General features: G+C 46.4%; 2 protein-coding genes across 7 annotated transcripts in view; both read right to left on the bottom strand.

Moving 5' to 3' along the window:
- Positions 1–792, bottom strand: part of Thoc5 (THO complex subunit 5) — a 37,397-nt gene extending 36,605 nt beyond the window's left edge. For 3 of the 5 annotated variants that reach the window (XM_005007276.4, XM_013142055.3, XM_023560794.2), the window contains exon 1: positions 659–791. The gene's annotated coding sequence lies outside the window, so the exon portion shown is untranslated. Of the gene's footprint in view, positions 1–658 lie in introns of all 5 variants that reach the window. The other 2 variants (XM_023560795.2, XM_063225979.1) reach the window with 2 other exon arrangements.
- An 818-nt stretch (positions 793–1,610) lies between these two features.
- Nipsnap1 (nipsnap homolog 1) lies at positions 1,611–18,373 on the bottom strand. Of its 2 annotated transcripts, none has more exons than XM_003478330.5 (10): positions 18,216–18,373; positions 12,160–12,287; positions 11,951–11,996; positions 11,585–11,679; positions 7,733–7,803; positions 7,465–7,605; positions 7,134–7,165; positions 6,705–6,799; positions 5,170–5,253; positions 1,611–2,729 (listed from the first exon to the last, which is right to left on the bottom strand). In XM_003478330.5, exons 1-10 carry the CDS (start codon positions 18,317–18,319, stop codon positions 2,665–2,667), a joined length of 861 nt encoding a protein of 286 aa, XP_003478378.1. In that variant the 5' UTR covers positions 18,320–18,373; the 3' UTR covers positions 1,611–2,664. The 2 variants fall into 2 exon arrangements, with proteins under 2 accessions (XP_003478378.1, XP_012997505.1); XM_013142051.3 differs by having other exon boundaries at positions 6,760–6,799.
- Positions 18,374–20,078: the final 1,705 nt, after the last annotated feature.

The raw sequence follows: 20,078 nt of genomic DNA, 5'->3' as shown, positions 1-20,078 counted from the left end.
CCAGTCTGAAGTACATAAAAAGACCCTGTCTTAATAGATAAATAAATGAAGTGGGTTGAGAGTGTAGCTCAATGGTAGAATATGAGTCCTAGGTTCACTTTCAGTACCCTCGTCCAAAAAATAGCGATTGGTTTAAAAACCCTTAGTAGTGTTTCTGAGTTCTGGGAAGTTAGTAGTAAACTAATTAAGCTTAAGTGTGGGAAATTCCAACTATGGCAACACAGGGTGCCTGACAGACAAAAATGTACAATAAACGTAAAATGCGCTGGGTGTAGTGGCACACGCCAGTAATTCATGTTATTAAAGAGGCTGAGACAGAAGGATCACAAATTCTAAACCAGCCTACCTAATTTAGCGAGACTGTGTCTCAAAATAAAAACCAGTGGTAGAATGCGCCTGGGTTCGATCCTCAGTACCAGTACACACACACACACACACACAGCACACGGTGGGGAACCTGTTACTACTACTATCATCAGAAGGCTGCAAAGTGGAACCACAAAATAGTGTAACGAGCATTCTTCTGATTAGAAAACAGCGCTATGCAACATATCTAAAACCCACTCTGGAAAATGAAGTCGGGAACTTTCCTTTGGGCTGTCCAGAATGTCGCTACCCAATACCCCGCCACCCTAATTCCCTCCCCGCATCACCTCACCTCACAGAACGGCGAACTAATCCGGCCCAGAGAACTACTTCCGGCAGCGCTACCGGATGCACTACGCACCTACCATAGAGACACAGAAAGAAAGAGCGCCCGACCGGAAATAAGCCTCGGAATCCTTGGAGTGCTTTGTCCCGCGAGAACCGCAGGGCAATGTGGGAAAAAAGTTAGCGCAGGTTCTGTGTGGGTAATAGCTTCACAACCGGGAAATAGGCTTTGAGGTCAAGGACTCACTAATTTTTACCAGTGCGTGTAGCTGAGCCCATCAATTAGTAGACATTTTGCTAATTTGTTGAATGAATGAGTTTGTGGTATGTTTAAAATTGTAGGGGGCTGGGGATTTAGCTCAGCGGCATAAGCGCCTGCTTTGCAAGCAGGCAGTCGTGAGTTCGATCCCTGGTACCGATAAAAATGAAAAAAAAAAGACAAAAAAATAAAATTGTAGTTACTTGGGACACAAAGGCAGGATTGAGCATTGCAGAGTAAACCTAGGGCCTTCACATCGAGCTACATCCTCAGGCATTTTTCTTTTACGACAAGTTTTAAGTTGCTGAATTGCCCAGGCTGGTCTGGAACTTGTAGTCCTTGTGCCTCAGCCTCCCAGAGTGCTGGGATTACAGGCATGCACTACCATGCCCAACTTCAAATGGAGTACTAGAAAGCTTCAGCGTTTCCTGCTGATACGAATTGTAAGACAGGGCCAAGGGTTTTTGGTGTAAAATCCTACTTATCTGGAGCTAGAAACACTCCTATCCTAAATCCCTAGTTATAAAGATAGGTCATAATGCTCAGCAGTGACAACGGAAATTCCTTCCCTGAGAGTAGCCCAGGAACACCACACATTCCAGCGGGGCAGATGAGTCAGGCAGAACTGGGAAGCTAGTCAGCTCTGCTCAGCCCTGGGTACCTGCTGAAGTTCTTTGCATTTAAGAAATGACACTACAACTTATAGTAAATATTTAATTGGTTCCATCAGCCACTCTAGCACGTTTTTCTGGTAGGGAGGCAAAATCAAGCTACTTTGTAGGGATTCATGAGGTATGGGGGGGGGTCATGAGGAGGTCCCCAGAGTCACTGATCCTGTTCCACAGATCTGATGGCCCTGGAAAACTGAGGGTTGGGCTGACAGAATGTCAGGCAGAGGAGAAATTCAGGGTGATGGAAATATAGACCTCGGCTTGTAGTTTTGCCTGCAGGAAGAAGGAAGCTGGCAAGAAAAAGGCTGAAACTACCATTTCTAGTTTCAACCTCTTTATGTAAGGAGAAACCAGCTTCTCCCCATTTGTCTAACTAGATCTCCGGCAAAGAGTCTTCTGTCACCTTTGTTCTATTATCCAATTCCAAATTCTGCAGTTCAAATTCAAGTTCAGAATTCAATGTGCTACCTTCTGGGTTTCTATTCCATGTGTGTCTCCTGCTCCCAAATCATCCTATTCCAACCCTTTTCTCTAGCCTCACTGCGTAGAATTCTGCATTTCCTCCTGACAGCTGAGAGTTCATGGCAGTTCCACGCTTTTCTCCAGCAGGAGGAACTTGGCTCAGATTTACTTGTCCAGCAAGTGGATGACCCAGTGGAGACCAGGGAATTCTTGAGGACCAGGCCTGTTCTGACTTTCTCCTTTCTCACCCCACCTCTAACCACTGGTTATCTTATTTTTTGTGCAACTAAGCTAAACCAAGGATTTCCACAGTGATATCTAGGGACAAGAGGCCTTCAGGAATCTCAAGGGGGAAATGTGAGAAGACCTAAAAGGTTGCTATTCTTCATTCAGGGAACTTAGAAACTACTTCCAGGAGAGGGAAGGAAGTTGGCAGGGAAGGCAGGAAGTATCTGGACAGAACTATAACTCCTCAGAACCTTGCCATATGTGTCTGAGCTGAGGTCTACCTGTCAAAATCCTCCCAGAGCCTAGAGAAAACCAAGACAGCAGGACCAGAACGCTCCTCTGTCCCAGGCTGTCCTGAGAGAGAAGACAAAAGAGGTGGAGGTATCAGCAGCATCACTGAAGAGGTGAAATCTTCAAGGGGATCATGATTCGAGACTCCATGTGTCGTACCAAGGGGACTGTGGAGACAGAAAGACAGGTCTTACTTGGAGCTGAGACAAAAATTACACATAACATACACAGGCTTCTGTTTTTTGAGACAGGATCTTGCTATGTAATTCAGGCTGGTCTTGAACTCACTACGTAGTCCTGGATGGCCTGGAACTCCCAGCAGTCCTCCTATGCACCACCATGTCCAGCTTTTTTTTTTTTTTTTTTTTTTTTTTAACACAAGCTTCTAAAGAGCAGATGCTAAGACAAGAAAACCTCATACTCTACCAGACAAGACAATACCCTCATACCCTACCAGAAGGACCCATGGAGAGTATTAGGTCATCCAAATTACAAGGTAACACAGGATCTTGGTGATGATGAGCTGAGCATTCTTTTTAAAAAAAATTTTTTTTGCATCTCTCCTGTGTATGTGGAAAAATAAGTGGTACAGGGTGGGAATGTACCTCAGTGGAATAGTGCTTGCCTAGCATGTGAGGCCCTGAGTTCCATCCCTAGCACCACAAAAACAAAACAAAATAATGGCATAGTAAAGAATTATTTCTCAGATACTGCTAAGGACAAAGTAGGGTGACTTAAAGAAAATAACTAAGCCTGGGGATGTAGCTCAGTGATAGAGTATGTGATTATTTAGGTAAGGTCTATGAATTCTGGGTGTTCAATCCTCAGCACCAGTGGCAGGAGAGAAAAAGATACATAGAGACAGACAGAAAAGAGAGAGAGAGAGGCAGGAGGGAAAGAAGGAAGGAAGAGAAAAAGAAAGAAGGAAGCACTGCAGTCATAATACTACAGTGTCCTAGCTTAGACACAAAAGTTGTATGGAGGTTTTCAAATGACTGAGGTTTGAAAAACAATGAATATCAAACTGCTTCACTTTACAGATGGGAAAGTTGTAGCCCAGAGAGGGTCAGCTCAAGGTCACCCAGAAAGTTAGACCCTTCTACTGCTCAGAGCTTTTCTTTCTTCTTTCTTTGCTTTTCTTTTTTCTTTTTTTTCTTTTTCTTTTTTTTTTTTTTAAAGACAGGGTCTCACGATGCAGTTCAGGCTGCCTTGAGCTCACTTTGTAGCTCAGGCTAATCTTGAACTTAAAGGGACCCTCCTGGCTCAACCTCCTGAGTGCTAGGATTAGAGGCATGAGCCACCACCCAGCTTTGCTCAGAGCTTTTCACACCTTAATGTACATACAGATAAACCACAGTTCCCCTTAAAGTGCAGATTCTTGCTGGGTATTTGAGGCCAGCCTGGGCTACATAAGTGAGTTCAAGGCTAGTCTGAATTACAGAGAAAGACCATCGCAACCATCAAGCCCAACAGTGTAGATCCTGATTTACTAGGTTGCTGGGGGGGGGGGGGAACGATGGGCATTTCTAACAAGTTCCCAGGGGATGTGCATACTGTTGCTGCACCACTTCCTACAATAGACACGTTCTCTCTCACACCAGCTCCTCCAAAGCTCCTCAAGGGCCAGGACAGGCTTTTGTTTATAGCTGTACCCACCCACTCACCACCATCATCCCCTCTCCACACATAGTGAGGGCTCTGTCGACCCCTACCAACTCCAGGTTCTAACAAAGTGGAAAATTTCTTGACTAAAAAACTTGCTCAGAAAACAAAAAGTGCTGCATGTATGTGTGCCGCAGAGAAGGCAAAGCACTTGTCATAAATTAGTTTATAAGTCCTCCCTGCTGCCCCTGAGGGTGGCAGGATCAGGATCACCAGTTTACCGAGGAAGAAGCAGTCTTAGCACAGTGCAAAACCGTCCCCAGGGTGGTGATGGGCATTCAGCTACTCTGCAGCTCTCATGGAGAGGTCACCTGGCTGTCTTATGGTCCTATACAGCACTCATTTAGGACTGTCGGTACCATGTGGAATATGCCAACAGAATAGAAAACCATTAACTCACTGTCTTAAAGTGAGTTTCCAGCTGGGCTCTGTGCCACATGCACATAATCCCAGCATTCTAAGAGGACAGCAAGTTCAAGCCCTGGTAATAGCAAGACCCTGTCTCAAAATAAAAATTTTATTTTATTATTTTTTTTTTTTTTTTTTTTGAGACAGGGTCTTGCTATGTAGTTTAGGCCGGTTTTGAACTGACTAGCCCAGCTGACCTCAAACTTTTGGCAATCTTTCTGCCTCAGCCTCTTGAGTACTAGGGTTAGAGGCATGCATCATCATACCTGAGAATCATTTTTTAAAAAAAATTTTAGGGCTGGAGATTTAACACAGTGGCATAAGCACCTGCCTTGCAAGCAGGCAGTCGTGAGTTCGATCCCTGGTACCGATAAAAAGTTAAAAATAAAAAAAATAAAAATTTTAAAGGGGCTAAGTACAAATGCCCTGAGTACAATCTCCAGTACCCCCTCCCCACCCCAAGTTTCCCATTTCCTGACAGGGCTTCCAGCGGGATGACCTCCAAAGACCCCTCTGAATGCGAGAGGAGGTGCTCACCTGTGTAGTAGACATTTTCATCCCAGCCCCGCTTCCTCCAAGCAGCATTTCGTGTCTCCTCCCGAGACTGCAGGTCTTTGTAGGCTGTGGAAGAGACAGAGGCTTGTTCCTCAGGCGCAGAGGCTCTGATCCCTTCCCAACACAGGGCCCTCTTCCCACTGCCCCCAAGCCTGCCCTCCTATCTCTTCTTCCCTCAGGCTATCACAAACATGGTCTGTTGTGGCAATCTCATCCAGTCAGGGAAAAGATTAACTGCAGATAATTACAAATTTTTAACAATGTTTATAGAGAAACAGACATGACAAAACAAAGCTTCTCTTAAAGGGTAAAATATAAACTCAGATAAGGAGAAAAAAATAAGCCAGCTGTGAATTGTTGGGGAGAAGTGATCCTAGTGGAGAGAACAGCACAAAGGCCTTGTAGTGGGGAAAGGCCTTCTGAGTTTTGAGGAGTACACTTGTTCACAACTCCTACACCTGTATTTCTAGCCCCAAACTCCTGCCAACTCTGGAGTGTATGTGCAGTGCCCACGTGACATCTCCACTTGAATGTGTCAGCATCTTATGTGTGACATTTCAGAGAGCCAAAACTAAACTCCTGGCCCCTCTGGTCTGTTCCTCCCCTAGTTGATAAAGGACACACAGCTGCTTAGAGGAGCCTGGGAGCAGTTCTGGAATCTTCATCTCTTTCACCCCCAACTCCGCCAACCATTCATCTTTAAGTCCCATTGGTCAACCTCAACACAGTAACTCTGGATGCCGCTACATCCTACTGCCACTACCCAGGGCCAGGCCCCTGCGCTGTCTGCCTGAACTAGCATAAGCATCTCAGGATCTTGCTCCTCTAGCAGACACTCTCAGTAAAGTACTTAGCAGCCAGAAGAATCTTATGAACATTGCAGTAGCCTCACATTGCATTTATGATAAATCCCAACTTACTCCCTGGCTTGTAAGGCTTAGTTTATACAGTGTCTGCCCCTTTCTCCTATCCTAACTCCTCCCACTCTCCTTGATTAATTCCTTGCTGGTTTTCTTTCCACCCATCAAAACCTCAGAGGCAGTCAGGTGTGATGGCACAAGCCTGTAATCTCAGCACTCTGAAAGCTGAGACTGAAGGATTGCCATGGGTTCCAGGTAACCCTGGTTACATAGTAGTTCAAGGCCAGACTGAACGACATAGTGACATCCTGTCTCAAAACACAGAACAGCCTTTCTCATTTGCCGTGCCTCTCCTCAGTATTTCATAGCTGGCTCCTTCTCATCTTTTAGCTCTGAACTTACACATTACCTCTTAGGGAAGTCATTTTTGTCTGCCCAAACCAAGGTAAGTCCTCCTGTTTTTTCTGTCATCTCTACCTGCCTTACCTTCTACAGATATTATTTGTAAACATCTCAAATTAATCTTTATTAGTTTATGTCTGAGGTAGCATCTCTAAGAGTATAATTTCTATGCATGCGCTAAGGTATCCCCATTGCTTACATGTGGCAGTGGAGAAAGCAAACAAACAAAAGGTTCCTGGAAAGTCCCTGACCTACCCCAGAGATGGTGTACAACATAGAGCTCTCCTATCTGTGAGAAGAAGCCGCCTACCGCTTCCTGGTTCTCCTGCCGGTACTTGATGGCCCGAGCCCTGGAGATGACAGAATGTGGGGAAGAAGACGGGTCAATACAAAAGGATTCCCAAGGTGGCCCCAGGCTGGTTTTGTGGCCACCTGAAGATAGAGCCCATGCTCTCAGACATGCTTGGGCAATTTTAGAGGTGCAGCTGATGGCTGATTTTCTACCAAAGGAGCCTCACATCCTCAGGAGACTTACATCTCTGATCAGATCCTTTTTTGGTTCCATGACTGGCAGAGGATGCTAGGTTCCTTGTGACATGGCCCTCGGCAAGTGGCCCACCAGGGGCCTCAGTGGAGCAGGACAGCAGGGTTCCCCATGCCTCCAGCCCCAGTACCACCACTCACCAGTTGTTCCCCCACTCGATCATGGTTCCTGGCTGAAAGAGAACCAGAGAGAGAAAGGGAATGAGCCCCACCTTGGAGTTCCAGTGTCACAGCAGGGCAGGGATGGGAACTGTGCTGTCAGTCCAGCTCCAGGGGCCTCACCCACAGGCCCTGACTCACACTGCTACCCAGGTGCACACAGGAACATAGACTTCTGCTCTGAGCCCTCGGGGACAGGGTGGCCAGAACCCTACACCACACACTGGGACACAGTGGTCACTCCCCTCAGGCATCTGCAGCACAGCACAGCAGGGATGGTGGAAGGCAGAGGACTGTGGCAGGATGGAAGTACCTTGAGTTTGTATGTCCTCAGCTCATAGATGTTGGGGCCTGCTCTAGGCTGCGGCTCATTCCAGAAACTGAATTCCAGGAGCAACTGGTTTCTTCTGGACAGCAGCATACAGCTCCGCTCCTTCCGGAATTCGAGGTACTCCTGTGGGCACAGGGGTATGGGCACAGCAGCCAGGAAGAGCCCTCCACCCCAACCACATTCCCCATGGGCAGCCTGGCTCAGCTGAAATCAATAGTCAGAAAGGGTCACCAAGAGGATACTCACATACCTTGTTGTTTTTGAGTTTGTTCATGCAGTCCATGAGGGCTGGGTAGCCGCCAGAGAAGCGCCACAGATGCACTGTAGGAGGGGGTACGGTGCAGGTTGGGGGGTTGTTGGGCCCTGCCTGGTTATCCCAAGACTAAGAGTGAGTGTGTGTGAGTGTGAGTGTGTGTGTGTATGCATGTGTAGCAGTGGTGGTGGTGGGGTCCCCTTGCCTTGATCCTTAACAAATCAGGACACTGAGTTCCCTTGGCTTTGGTGCGAGGCAGTGGTGGGTGGAAATGACCTAAGACACTAGTCCAGGAGACCTGAGTTTCTGAGTTCCCACTCTACCAGGTGGTCCTTTGACCCTTCTAGGTCTCAAGTCTTCATCCTGAAATAGGAATAATGCTCCTGCCCAACCTTCCTTAAATAACAGCAAGAGCATTAGTTATAGATGGGGTATAGCTCAGTGGTACACCCGGCACTTAGGGTGTACAAGGTCCTGGGTTCCAGCCTTACAATAAAAAAAAGGCATCAGATGTAACCTATATGCTAGAAAAGCAACACATGTAAGGATGACCACTAGAACTATAAAGATCAAAACAGGCAAAAGGAGAGAAAGGTCTGATGGACTGATGAAAACATTCCAGGGCATGAATTAAACAGAAGTCAGTTGGGTGCAGTGGTACACACCTGTAAACCCAGCTACTAGGGGACAGGAGAATACCAAGTTTGAGCCCAGTCTGGGCAACTTAATAACTTAAAACCCTGTCTCAAAATAAACAATAAAAAGGGGTGTAGCTCAGTGTGAGTATCCTTGGTTCAATCCCCAGTACTGCAAAAACGAACAAACAGGAAAAAAAAAAAAAGAACCAGACATGCTGACATATGTCTACAATTCAGCACTCAGGAGGCTGAGGCAGGAGGAGTGCCATGATTTCAAGGTCAGCCTGGGCTATATAAAATGAGTTCAAGGCCAGTTGGGAATACATATACAATACCCTGTCTCAAAAACAAACAACAAAACAGAAGAAACTATAGGAATATATGATAGTGCACGCCTATAGTCCAATTTCTCAAGAAGCTGAGCCTAAAAGTTTGGGACCAGCCTGAGCAATACAGCAAGACAATTTTAAAAAAACAAAAGGAACACCAAGGGATAAAACATAGTATAGGGAACGCTATGCAGTTGGGTGAGGGGCATCCAGAGATGCTGATCTATGTATTTATCCTCTCCTGAGGAAGGCCCAAGAGACTGAGATGTTAGATATTGCTGGGGCAGATAATTGAGAGCTGGAGGCCTCAGGAGAGAGAGCTTTTCACTGAAAACTCTTTATACCATTAGAATTAGTTTCTCAAATTTTCTGTATGGGGTTGAATATCCCTCAAAATACATGCCCACCCAGAACTCAGAAAGTGAGCTTATTTGGATACGGGGTCTTTGTAGAGATTATTGAAATCACATTGGGTGAACCCTAGGTCCATTGTCTGATACCTCTATCAAAGAAGGAAGGTTTGGACACAGGAGACTACCATGTTGAGTTGGAATGCAGAGGGGACCACAGCGACGTGCCTACACACCCGAGTTCCAGCAACAAGCAGAAACTGGAGGAAGCAATGCAGGCACTTCCCCTAAGAGCTCTGGAGGAACTGCATCCCCCCACAGCTTGATTTCAGACCTTGGGCCTTCAGAACTGTGAAAGAATAAATTTCTGTTGTTTTCAGTTACCCCTGTGGTCTTTTATTATGGTCATGCTCAGAAATTAATCTGCTTTCAAATAACAAAACCATGAATTGGGGATGTGGCTCAGTGGTAGAGCATGGGAGGGTTTATTTATCAGCACCAAAAAGATAGCTAGAGAGAGAGAGAGAAGAGGAGAGGAGAGGAGAGGAGAAGAGAGGAGAGGACAGGACAGGACAGGACAGGACAGGACAGGACAGGAGAGAAGAGGAGAGGAGAGGAGAGGAGAGGAGAGGAGAGGAGAAGACAGGAGAGGAGAGGAGAGGAGAGGAAAGGAACCATACAAGAAAGAAAAAGAATGATGATGTGTAGTTAATTGTGAAGAAAGAAAATAGTTTGCCTTCCCAGAAGCAGGGCCGGCCCATCAGGGGAGAATGGTCCCCAAAGGATCAATTAGGTAGGCTATAGTTGATTATAAGCATTTAGTGCCTGACAATAATTTAAAGGACTTGTTCCCAAGGGAAATAGCAAAAATCTACCAAAACCTGGATGCTGACTTGGGGAAGAGATTAACCTAATAAAGGGGAATGATATCATAGGCTAAGAAAGAATCTGCTGACAATTATAATGGCCCCCAAGGAACAGAAGTCAGTGGTTCTTACAAGTTTTATTAAAAAGAAGATTATTGGTCCCTATTCCTAGGGTATGGATCAAATGGCCTATTTGCCAGCTGACTCTACATGAGGAAGCTTACACTTTAAGATACACAAAATGTAGGACATCCTTTAAAAGGTCAAGGTCCAGGGGGGGGATTTAGCTCAGCGGCATAAGCACCTGCCTGGCAAGCATGATGTCGTGAGTTCAATCCCCAGTACCAAAAAAAAAAAAAAAAAAAAAAAAAAAAAAAAAAAAAGGTCAAGGTCCCACGGCAGAGATGTAGCACAGTGACAGAGCATTTGCTTTGCATGTATGAGGCCCTAGGTTAGATCTCCAGCACTGAAAAAAAAGCAAACAAAAACCAAACTAAGATCCCACTGATCAAGTAATGCTGAAAATGGAAAAGCTGTAGTGACAGAAACTGAAGGCCATTTCCCTTTCCCTTATTCCCTTACCAATATGTCAGTGCCTGTTACTGAAACAAAATAAACAATTAAAGAAATCTATCTCTTTGCAGGTCACAGATTTTTTTACATTTTTATTTTATTGTAATACTATAGGTTGAACTCAGGGTCTTTGCACTGAGCTGAACTTCTTTTACTTTTTGAGATAGTCTCCCTAAGTCACTAAATTGTCTAGGTTGGACTTGAACTTGCAGTTGTCTTGCCTCTGCCTCCCAGAGTGTTGGAGTTATAGGTGTACACCACAACACCTGATCAGATCAAGAATTTTTTACACACAGTTATCCAAGCTCTGAAAGGATAAGAGAGATTGCCTTATGAGGTGGTGAGGTCCCATAATCAAGCAAAATTTAGAGGTCTGTCAAGGTTGTGCTATATACATAGCCTAAACTAGCACTATCTGCAAAGTCTTTCAGCTACCCTGGACATGTTCTATTGTTGTCCAAGATGACTACTACCAATCTAAATGCCAAGGTACATCTGAGTAGCTGAGATGCTAAGAGTCAACTGAGTTTGTATGCAGGTCCTAGGCACAACTTTGTGGGTACACTGGATGGCATGAGGTATGCTGGGGATACCCCTTGTAAAGGAACTAGTTTTCCAAAAATGTGTTGCATAACAAGGAGCAGTAGTCAAGACAGGCATGAACCATGTGGAACAAGGGAAGATGCCTGACCCAGCCAGCAGGGTGAAAATCCAGGGAGTCTTACACCTGAAGCCTGAATAAAAAGACAAGTGAGCAGATAAAGCAGGCAAGGGAGAAAGGATGCTGAGGTGGAGGACAGAACATGAACAGCATCCTGGAACCAGAGAGTAAAACAGTTCATTTGGAAAATGGACAGAAGTCCTGGGTGAGACAGAACAGTGGGCATAGAGAATGTGGCAAGATGAGGCTCCCAAGGGTACTGGGGAGTTTAACAGATATTTCAGCAGGGATGTGAGGCAACAAGGTGTGCACACAGAAACAAAACCCCACTCGAGGAGCTGTTGTGGCGTACATAGAGGACAGCCGGATGTGGGAGGTGCCAGAGGCTTTGGCTGGAGAGTGGCGGTGTTGCTGGGAAGCTGGGCACCTCACCTGCCTGGTCCTGCTCCCCATACCACGTGTTCCAGTTGCCTACGAGTGAGCAGGGATAATCTTCATCCAGGTGGAGCTTGGGAAGCACGGCCTCCCTGTGGGAGAGGCACAAAGACGGGGAGGGCTCACACTGGCTACCAGGGCCTCTGACATAAGGGTTCCAACTCGGGCCTTCAGGGCTGAGCCTCAGTCTCCCCGTCTCTAAGATGTACAGGCTGGACAAGATGTCCTTGGGATTTCTAGCTCAGAAATCTACATGGCCTGGATCTTGGCAAGGAACATGAGGCAGGGGACATTCTGAGGATTTGCTGAGATGGAACCCCCTCTCCAGGCAGGGACTGGGACAGGTGGATGGAGGATACTCACGTCAGACTGTTGTATGCATCCAGACACTCGGGCTTCACGTTGTGAACTGCAATAGAGGACAAAGCACAGCAGGTGAAGAGGTTTGTGTGTGTATGTGTGGTTGGGAGTAGCAGACAAGATGACCCTAACTCTCCCATCTACAAGCTGGAGCCTCAAAGAACCCCAGAAGCCATGAGAGGATGGGGCTGGTTAGCCCCACAGTCACTCACACTGGATCTTATAGAGATTGCTGGTCTCCTTCTTGGACAGCAGGGTAGAATGGGCATCCTTCCGGGGATCTACTTTGTGGACAAACAGGGAGCGAAACCAGCTGCCTTCATTGTCCTTGGAATAGAAACTGCAGGACAGAAGAGTTCAGAGGGATTTGCAGAGGTAGGGGGAGTCCCAGAAATCCTGTAGTTCAGACATCCTGCTCCCCAAGGCTGGTGACCTACATTTCCAGAAAGAAGGCCACAGAATCCCAGGCAGCTCCAAAGTGTGAAATGTCATCAAGTAGGCAGACTTAGTCCCTTCTACAGAGATCTCAGCTGCCTAATCTGTACCTGCAGGGCCTCAGGAGTCTGGGAGAGGCAGCCCTGTGTCCAACCTCTCTCTCCAGCCTCCCTCCTCCCCTCCCGACTTACAAGGGGAACCTCTACTTGGGCTACATAACCACAGCCTCTTACCATGTGAAGCAGCCCCAAACCCACTTTGCCTGATGTCCAAAGCCCTTGACAACTCAACCTATCATCTGCCTGCACCCCAACCTATGTAACCCACTCTCTTGATGTGCTCTTACCTAACTAAACACCCCAGAATCTTTTACTCAGGGCTTTCTAAGTTCTCTCTCTAATGAGAAGGCTACATTCACTATCCTTCCCGGTACTCCTATCCCTCTCTGCTAGATACCACAAAGGTAGCCAAAGACAAATAAGCCTTGTCCTTTAAGAGATCACAGTTCACTAAGAAGTGTGTCTCAGAATGCAGTTACAGCCAAGATCTCTGGGAGAACTCAGGTGAACAAGCCTGAGCAGCCTCTGGCTGTATGGCAGTGAGCAGGTCAGATGATTCTGCAGGGCTGATGTGGCAGAGAAGAGGGACAAAGAAGGCCTTACAAGGAAGATGTATTCTTTCATTTATGCACTGACACCTGCTCTGCCGCCTAGGTCAGATGCTGTAAGAATGAGTGGGTTAGTGAACACGACCATGTGCTCTGCCTGTGGGACAGTTCAGAGCAAGGGGACCCAATGCCACGTTCTGCCACACCACAATTGTCCCGTAAGTCCTGCACACATACATCCAAAGCCCCATCAGGGACAGAGCTTATTTTGAGGCTATCAATCTTCTTATTCTACAGTTTTGTGACAGGGCACAGCCTGGCCTGAAAAGCAGATCTCCTGGTGGAGAGATGACTCTGGCAGTGCAGGCATGTCCTTTCCCTTTATAAACATGGCTAGAACAAATGGCTTGGAAATAAAAACATTATTTTTTCCCCAAATGTGGAACAACCACTGGGGCTGATTAAAAAACCATCTTGATATGTTATGTACATGTACAACACTCCATAATAAAATTTAGCCATTATGTATTACGAACATGTACTAAGAAAAATAAAATTTAAAACAATCATCTTCCAGGGTTTGGAAGTATAGCTCAGTGGTGGGACCCTGAGGGACTTGATTTTTGATTTGAATGTAGAGGGGCTGCCTCTTCACGAGTGACATTACCAGACAGGAGTGCTTTTGTCAGGTGTGATGGCACATGCCTGTAATCCCAGCTCTTGGGAGGCTGAGGCAGGAGGATCACTGTGAGTCTGAGTCCAGCCTGGACTACAAAATGAGTTCAAGGTCAGCCTGAACTGCATAGTGAGACCCTATCAAAAAAAAAAAAAGTCCAGCTTCACCATTTGTTGACCAAGACCTGTTTCAGAACGAGGTTCCCAGTAATTTATTAACATCAGTAGTAACTAAGATAAACAACCAGTGACCAGTCCTGAAGGAAGAGCTAGGGCCTGGAATGCTGAGGAAAGTAAAAGGGAGGCATCACAGACCTCTGATGGGCTCCCAGTTCTTTCCACTGCTTCCTAATCCTTCCCACCAACCAGTAAGCCTAAGTTTTTCCATCTGTCAAGTGAGCAGAGCAGAGAAGTCCATCTCAAAAGATCTTTTCTACAGGTAAAAATCCAACAGGGGACGTATCCAAAGATCCCAGGGTGGGTCTGAATTTCAGGCCAGTATCCTCAAATGCACATTTTAAATAAGAGTTCCAATTCCATTTTCTTGCTGAATTTATGTTTTCCTATCCTTGACCTCCCCAACCACTCTCACCTGCTTCTTTATTTTGCTGTACAGTGACTTCTAAAGCACCATACTGTGGCCTGAATTGTAGCTCAGTGTTAAGAGTACTTGCCTAGCATGCACAGAGCCCTGGGTTCAACCAGCACTCAAAACAAAACAAAACAAAACAAACCACTAGCCTAGAGACAATACTTTTTCCCTCATGTTAAGTGTTTTGTTTATTGTCTTTTTCCCTATCAGAATCAGCCACATGAGCACAGGGACCTGTTCTGTGTCCCCAGTGTTTGGAACAGGGTTGGCACATGGCACATGCTCAATCTGTATTTGGGAAATGAACAGGGTTGGGGGTGCAGTTGCAGGAAAATGATGTATGTTCTAAGGTAAGAAACAAAAGGTGGGCTTTGGCCTAGAATGTGGACTCAAGCCTTTCCCATTACCAACAGCGGTATTACTGTTTAAGAGCTCAGTTCTAATCTGAGCTCAGCACCTTTCTGGACCTCATTTCCTCATCTGTACAACTGGGGCTATAGGATAGTCTCTTAGAAAAAGGGCATAATTGGGGTCTGGGGATTTAGCTCAGCGGCGTAAACACCTGCCTTGCAAGCAAGCAGTCGCGAGTTCGATCCCTGGTACCAATAAAAAAGAAAAAGACCAAAAAAAAAAAAAGGGCATAACATGGCAAAAGTAGCTACCATCAGTATTTCTACCTTTCTTCCTAACAGATCTCATGGTTTCCACTTTTTCCTTCAAAATTTTCCTAACTTGCTAAGCGCCTTTTTTTGGCTTTGCAGTGCTAGGGATCAATCCTGGGGCCTCACACAGGCTAGGCAAGCATGCTCCTGGGCTACATCTCAACCCTTTTTATTTTGAGGCAGGATCTAAGTTTCCCAGGTTGGCCTTGCCCTTACAATCCTTCTGCCTCAGTCTCCTGAGTAGCTGAAATTACAAGTGCACACCACTGCAACCAGCGCCCAGGACACCCCACTCCTGTAGTTCTCAGACTAACAGCTTCAGAGTAACCTGGGAACTTGTGAGAAACTTTCAGGCTCCACCTCAGACCTAGTCAACAAAAACACTAAAAGTAGGCCTGGCCATATGAGTTTCAACAGGACTGCCAGGACTCTACTGCATGCTCTGTCTTAGTGCAGTCCCAATTTCAACTTTTCTTCATGTCAGCAAATCATTCTAGAAATGCCAAAAACTGTGGTATTTAAACTGCTGGTCAGGGCTGAAAAACCATAATGCAACTTTATCGAAGAAAGGTGTACCCCAGAGAGGTGTGGGGGACATAACTGTAATCCCAGTTGAGAGGCTGGGGCAGAAGGAACACATGAGGCCAGTCTGGGCTACCTAGCAAGACCTTATTCAAATTAAAAAGGGCTGAGGATGTAGCTCATCACTTCCTGTACTTAATTCCCAGTATCACAAAGGGTGGGACTCCCCGATAGATTAGTCCAGACTTTCCCACAAAAATCTATACTCCCTCTTTTATTCATTTCATTTGGATATTTTTTTTTCCCCAGACACCAGTTAAAACCCTTCCATACTCTTCCATTCCTCCCAAGATGTTTAACACAGCAATTTTGGGTTTTTTTGAGACAGGGTCTCACTATATAGGGCAAGCTGGCCTCTAAACCCACAGCGATCCTCCTGCCTCAGCCTCCCAAATCTGGGATTACAGCCATGTTACCACTACACACAGCAGTACTTTTGGCAGGCAGAACTTTCTCATCTCTAAGAAAAATCACCATAGATGATGACATACTTGTACTGTCAATAGCAATCAATAATCTGATGCCTCTTCACATGAAAACTCTAGAACATTCTAGATTTACATGCTGGGAACCTCAGCTCTGTGCACATTCTGAAATATCTTGTCATTTTGAATCAACTAATTTTAGAAAAGGGCTGCATTTCTGCTTATTGTTGTGAGGGACATCTTCAGCTAGAACAAGATTACCAATACAAAAAAAAAAAAAAAAAAAAAAAGATTACCAATACAGCAATAGCAAAAACCACTGAACGTTTACTATATGCTAAATGCTAACCCATTTAACCCAGGCAGTACTTTTTTTGAGAGGGGGGGTCCACTGTGTTTCCCCAGACAGGCCTTGAACTTGTGATCTTTTTGCCTCAGTCTCCTGAATAGATACCATTTGGGGGCAGCATGAGGGTCAGAAAGAGATGTTCTTAGGTATTCAATGTGGTACCAGGGCTTAACATTTGCTTAACGTTTGTTTTTTTAGACAAGGTCTCACTATGTAAGCCCAGGTAGCCTTGCTTGCAGGGCTTCTTCTGCCTCAGCCTCCCAAGTGCTGGGATTTCAGGCAGTGCTGCGATTTCAGATGTGCATTACCACACCTGGCTGCTAAACAGTCTCTGAGGGACTTGACAGTATTCACCTAAATGCCTTTATAGCAGTTCTGTAAAAAGTGCCAAGCAGAGATCACAATGTCTACTCTACAGCAAAGCAAAGTGAGGCTCAAAGATTGTTAGTCACTGGGGTTACCAAATGAGTAAATGAGGAACAGAAGGCTGCCTCTTAAGTCTTCCCCGTGTCCCTTAGCTACTTCTGTGGCCTCTGGATATCTGCTACACAAGAGTCCATCACCAACTGATTTGATCCCTTCCTTGGCCTCAATTTCTTCATCTGGAAAACACTATCTCATAAAAGCTGAGCTTCCTAAGGTCCTTTTAATCATGATGTTATTTGTGTTTCATGTAGAAGTTGCTTCAGACAAACAGGTTCAGGCAAAGGGTAACTCATAAGCTTGCTGGGTGCTAGAGACTTTGTAAGTGTGGCCTTTTCAGTCTTCATCAGTCCTGAGACACATCCTCTCTTGTCACCCTCGTTTTATAAGTGAAGAAACTGAGGCTTGAAGAGGTCAAATGGCATAACCAAGGTTAACCCCCCCCCCCCAAAAAAAGAGCCCAAGTTAGATTTGCTAAGGCCAGGCCAACAGCAAACTGCCACATGCCGTCAACTTTCTTCCTCATTAGTGGGCAGTCTGGGTGAGGGGCACATGCCCATCCCCTCTCTCCAAGCTGTGCTAAAACCCACTGAAGGATGCTCTAACGTCTCAATGCCTAACAGAACTCTGCAGCTTCATTCCCAGGCTGTTGGGCAGGAGGGACCCCTGCTTCCTTTCCACAGGTGGGAGGATAGGTAGTCTCACTTCTCTGGCACATGTTCTTTGAGCATACACTGTCCTGAGCGCTGTGGGGGTGGGAAGCTGGGGAAACAGAAAAATGAGATCATGGTTTGTTGGGACAAGCAGGTAAAGATTAGGTCATAAGTGCACAGGGTGGAAGGGCAGAGATAGGGGAAGTACAGTAACTGGATGGGGGGAGGAGCCACTCAGGGCCAGTCAAGGGTGGTTAAGCCTGCCTCACCCAGAGCAGGAATAAACAACAGTTAGCACTGAGCACATGGCCCAGCCAACCTCCCTCTCCCAGGAGGCCACCAGTTGTAGTGCAAAGTGCATGGTGCATCAAAGACCTCGGTCTCTGATCCACTGCTACCACCACAAAGCTTGGACAGCGACCTTGAACAACCCCCATCCCCTTTTGGGCGTCTGCTGGTCCACCAGTGAAGTTAAGAGTGGGGAGGCAAACAGTCTATACAGCCAAGGCCCATGGAGGCCCCCACTAAACCCCTCAACTTCCTGAGGGAGGAGCTGCCCGAGGGAGGTGCTAAAGCAGAATCACAGGCAAAGGCCTGAGGAATGGGCCTCTATCCTCTGCCTCTCCCACTCTCCAGGACCTAGGTCCCTCCCACTAACCCCACCTTTCATTCTCTGGCTAGCCCTAGGTCTGCCCCAAAACAAAGACTCTGCCCATACTTTCCTCACCTCCCTGGTTCAATCTCAGACCATCCCCAGGCCTGGATCTCCGCCCCGCCTCCAAACCTTGGGATCCAAGTCCAGGAACCTCCACCCTCCCTCCACCGCCTCGTCTTTGTGCACGACCCTTCCTCCCCCGGCTCTCACCGGGCAGCAGCCACACCCGCGGCCACGGCGACCCCCGCGCTGGGTCGCGGGCTGCACAGCAGCCGCTGCGTCGCTGCAGAGATGCTGCAAAGCCGCGGAGCCATGTTGGAGCGGCTTCGGTTGAGGAAGGCCCCGCCCCCGCTGCCGAGTTCGGGGAGGGGCGCTTAAGAGCCCCGCCCCTGCGGCGCGCCCTCCTCCCTTCCAGCGCAGCCGGGTGGGCGTAGCACCCCAGTTTCCTGTAACTCCTAGATGCTTGGCTCAAAGCCGGATGCTGACTTCAGAACCTCGATAGCTCTACAGCTCTACAAAGGACTCGCTTTGTTACATTAAGCAAGCCTTTTCCCATTCAGAGCCCAAATGGTCTCCTCAGTAAAATGGGAACATCAAAAACCAAGGACGAGCCAAGGAAGATCAGCAAACACCCCGAAACTACAGTTGCATATGCCAAACGGGGGTGGTGGCACATGTTTGTAATTCCGGCCCTCTTGGAAACCGAGTCAGGAGAATCACGAGTGTGAACTCAGCCTGAGTAATTTAGCCAGTTAGTGAGACCCTGTCTCAAAAAATTTAAAACAGGACTGAGTATGGGGCTTAATGTGAAGTCACTGGATTCAAGCAACAGTACCATCAAGAACAGGTGGGAATACACACACCCGTGCGTTTTCGTTTTCTGGGGCACACTATTAAAGAAACAGCCTCACTAACCATGTAAGAGATGGGGCAAAGCTCTGGGTAGCCAGAAAGCTTTCTCTCCAACAACGTTTGCTTTTTCCATCCCTCTCAACCTTCTCTTGCCAGAGCCTCCTGAGACTTTGAGTTCTTTGCCCTTCAAACTAATACCTTCTCAGCCACAATCCCCCAGGTCACAGATAGGGATGGAGATCCTGCAGACGCCACAGAGGAGGGAACAGGCACACAGACATATTTTATTCTTAAAGAACCGCAGTACTTTCAGGGGTCAGTGCTTGGCGGAGCTAACACCAAGCCACCACTGACTGAGCCCCTCCAGGACAAAGGCTTTAGCCACGCACCACCTTCCCTCATCTCTCTTGCCTGACACTTAAGTATTTACTAAATACGTGAAAAATATGCACGGAAATGTGTTTGTCAATTGTGACAGACTATGGGGAAGTATGGAGAGTACTTATAATGGGAGTGGTGGAGAAGAGCTAAACAGACTTCAAATATCTATTACGAAGTTAGGTTTTGATTTTTCTTCTTGAACTTTCTAATGTTGAACACAGTGAACATATATTATTTGTGTGATTTATTTTAAAAGGAACTATATATCAACACGATCTTGGTTTTGGTTTTGGTTTTTTTGAGCCAGGGTTTTACTATGTATTCCAGGCTGGCCTTGAACTCACTATTGTAGTTATGGTGATCCTTCTGCCTCAGCCTCCCAAGTGCTGAGATTACAGGTGTGTGCTATATTCCTGGCTGGTTGGAAACCAGAATCAGTTTTTATAAGCAGACAGAATCATCAAAGTAAACTAGAATGAAAACGGTGGTGTTGATACTCCACTGTAGCTAAAATAGAAAGCTATAGTATATAAAGTTGCCAGACATGGTGGTACATGCATCTAATCCCAGCACTTCGGAGGCTGAGGCAAGATTACTGCAAGCCCATAGCCATCCTGAGCCATCCTGGGCTCACTATCTCTCAGCCTGAGATGGTGAGACTGGCTCTAAATAAATAAATAAATAAATAAATAAATAAATAAATAAAACAAGGCCAAACCTAAACAAAAACCCAAAAAACACATAGAGGGATTCAGAGACACAGCTAGGCCTGTTGCCCATTGCCCTTTGGAATTATCAGGGAGACAAAAACAGTGTGAGTCTCTCATTCAGAAGTCAGTA

Source organism: Cavia porcellus, unplaced genomic scaffold (genome assembly GCF_034190915.1).
Source record: "Cavia porcellus strain 051 isolate PalLab524CR breed Dunkin Hartley unplaced genomic scaffold, mCavPor4.1 scaffold_16, whole genome shotgun sequence".
Classification (NCBI taxonomy): domain Eukaryota; kingdom Metazoa; phylum Chordata; class Mammalia; order Rodentia; family Caviidae; genus Cavia; species Cavia porcellus.
This window is presented reverse-complemented; position numbering and strand designations above follow the sequence as displayed.

What these genes read in the sequence shown, in the direction of transcription:
- Nipsnap1 (XM_003478330.5), bottom strand. Translation starts at nt 18,319, where the DNA reads ATGGCTCCGCGGCTTTGCAGCATCTCTGCAGCGACGCAGCGGCTGCTG. An exon ending in TGTTGTACACCATCTCTGGG is followed by an intron (nt 5,254 to 6,704) that starts GTAGGTCAGGGA and finishes TCTCTTCCACAG; the next exon opens with CCTACAAAGACCTGCAGTCT. An exon ending in TGAAAATGTCTACTACACAG is followed by an intron (nt 2,730 to 5,169) that starts GTGAGCACCTCC and finishes CTGTCTCCACAG; the next exon opens with TCCCCTTGGTACGACACATG.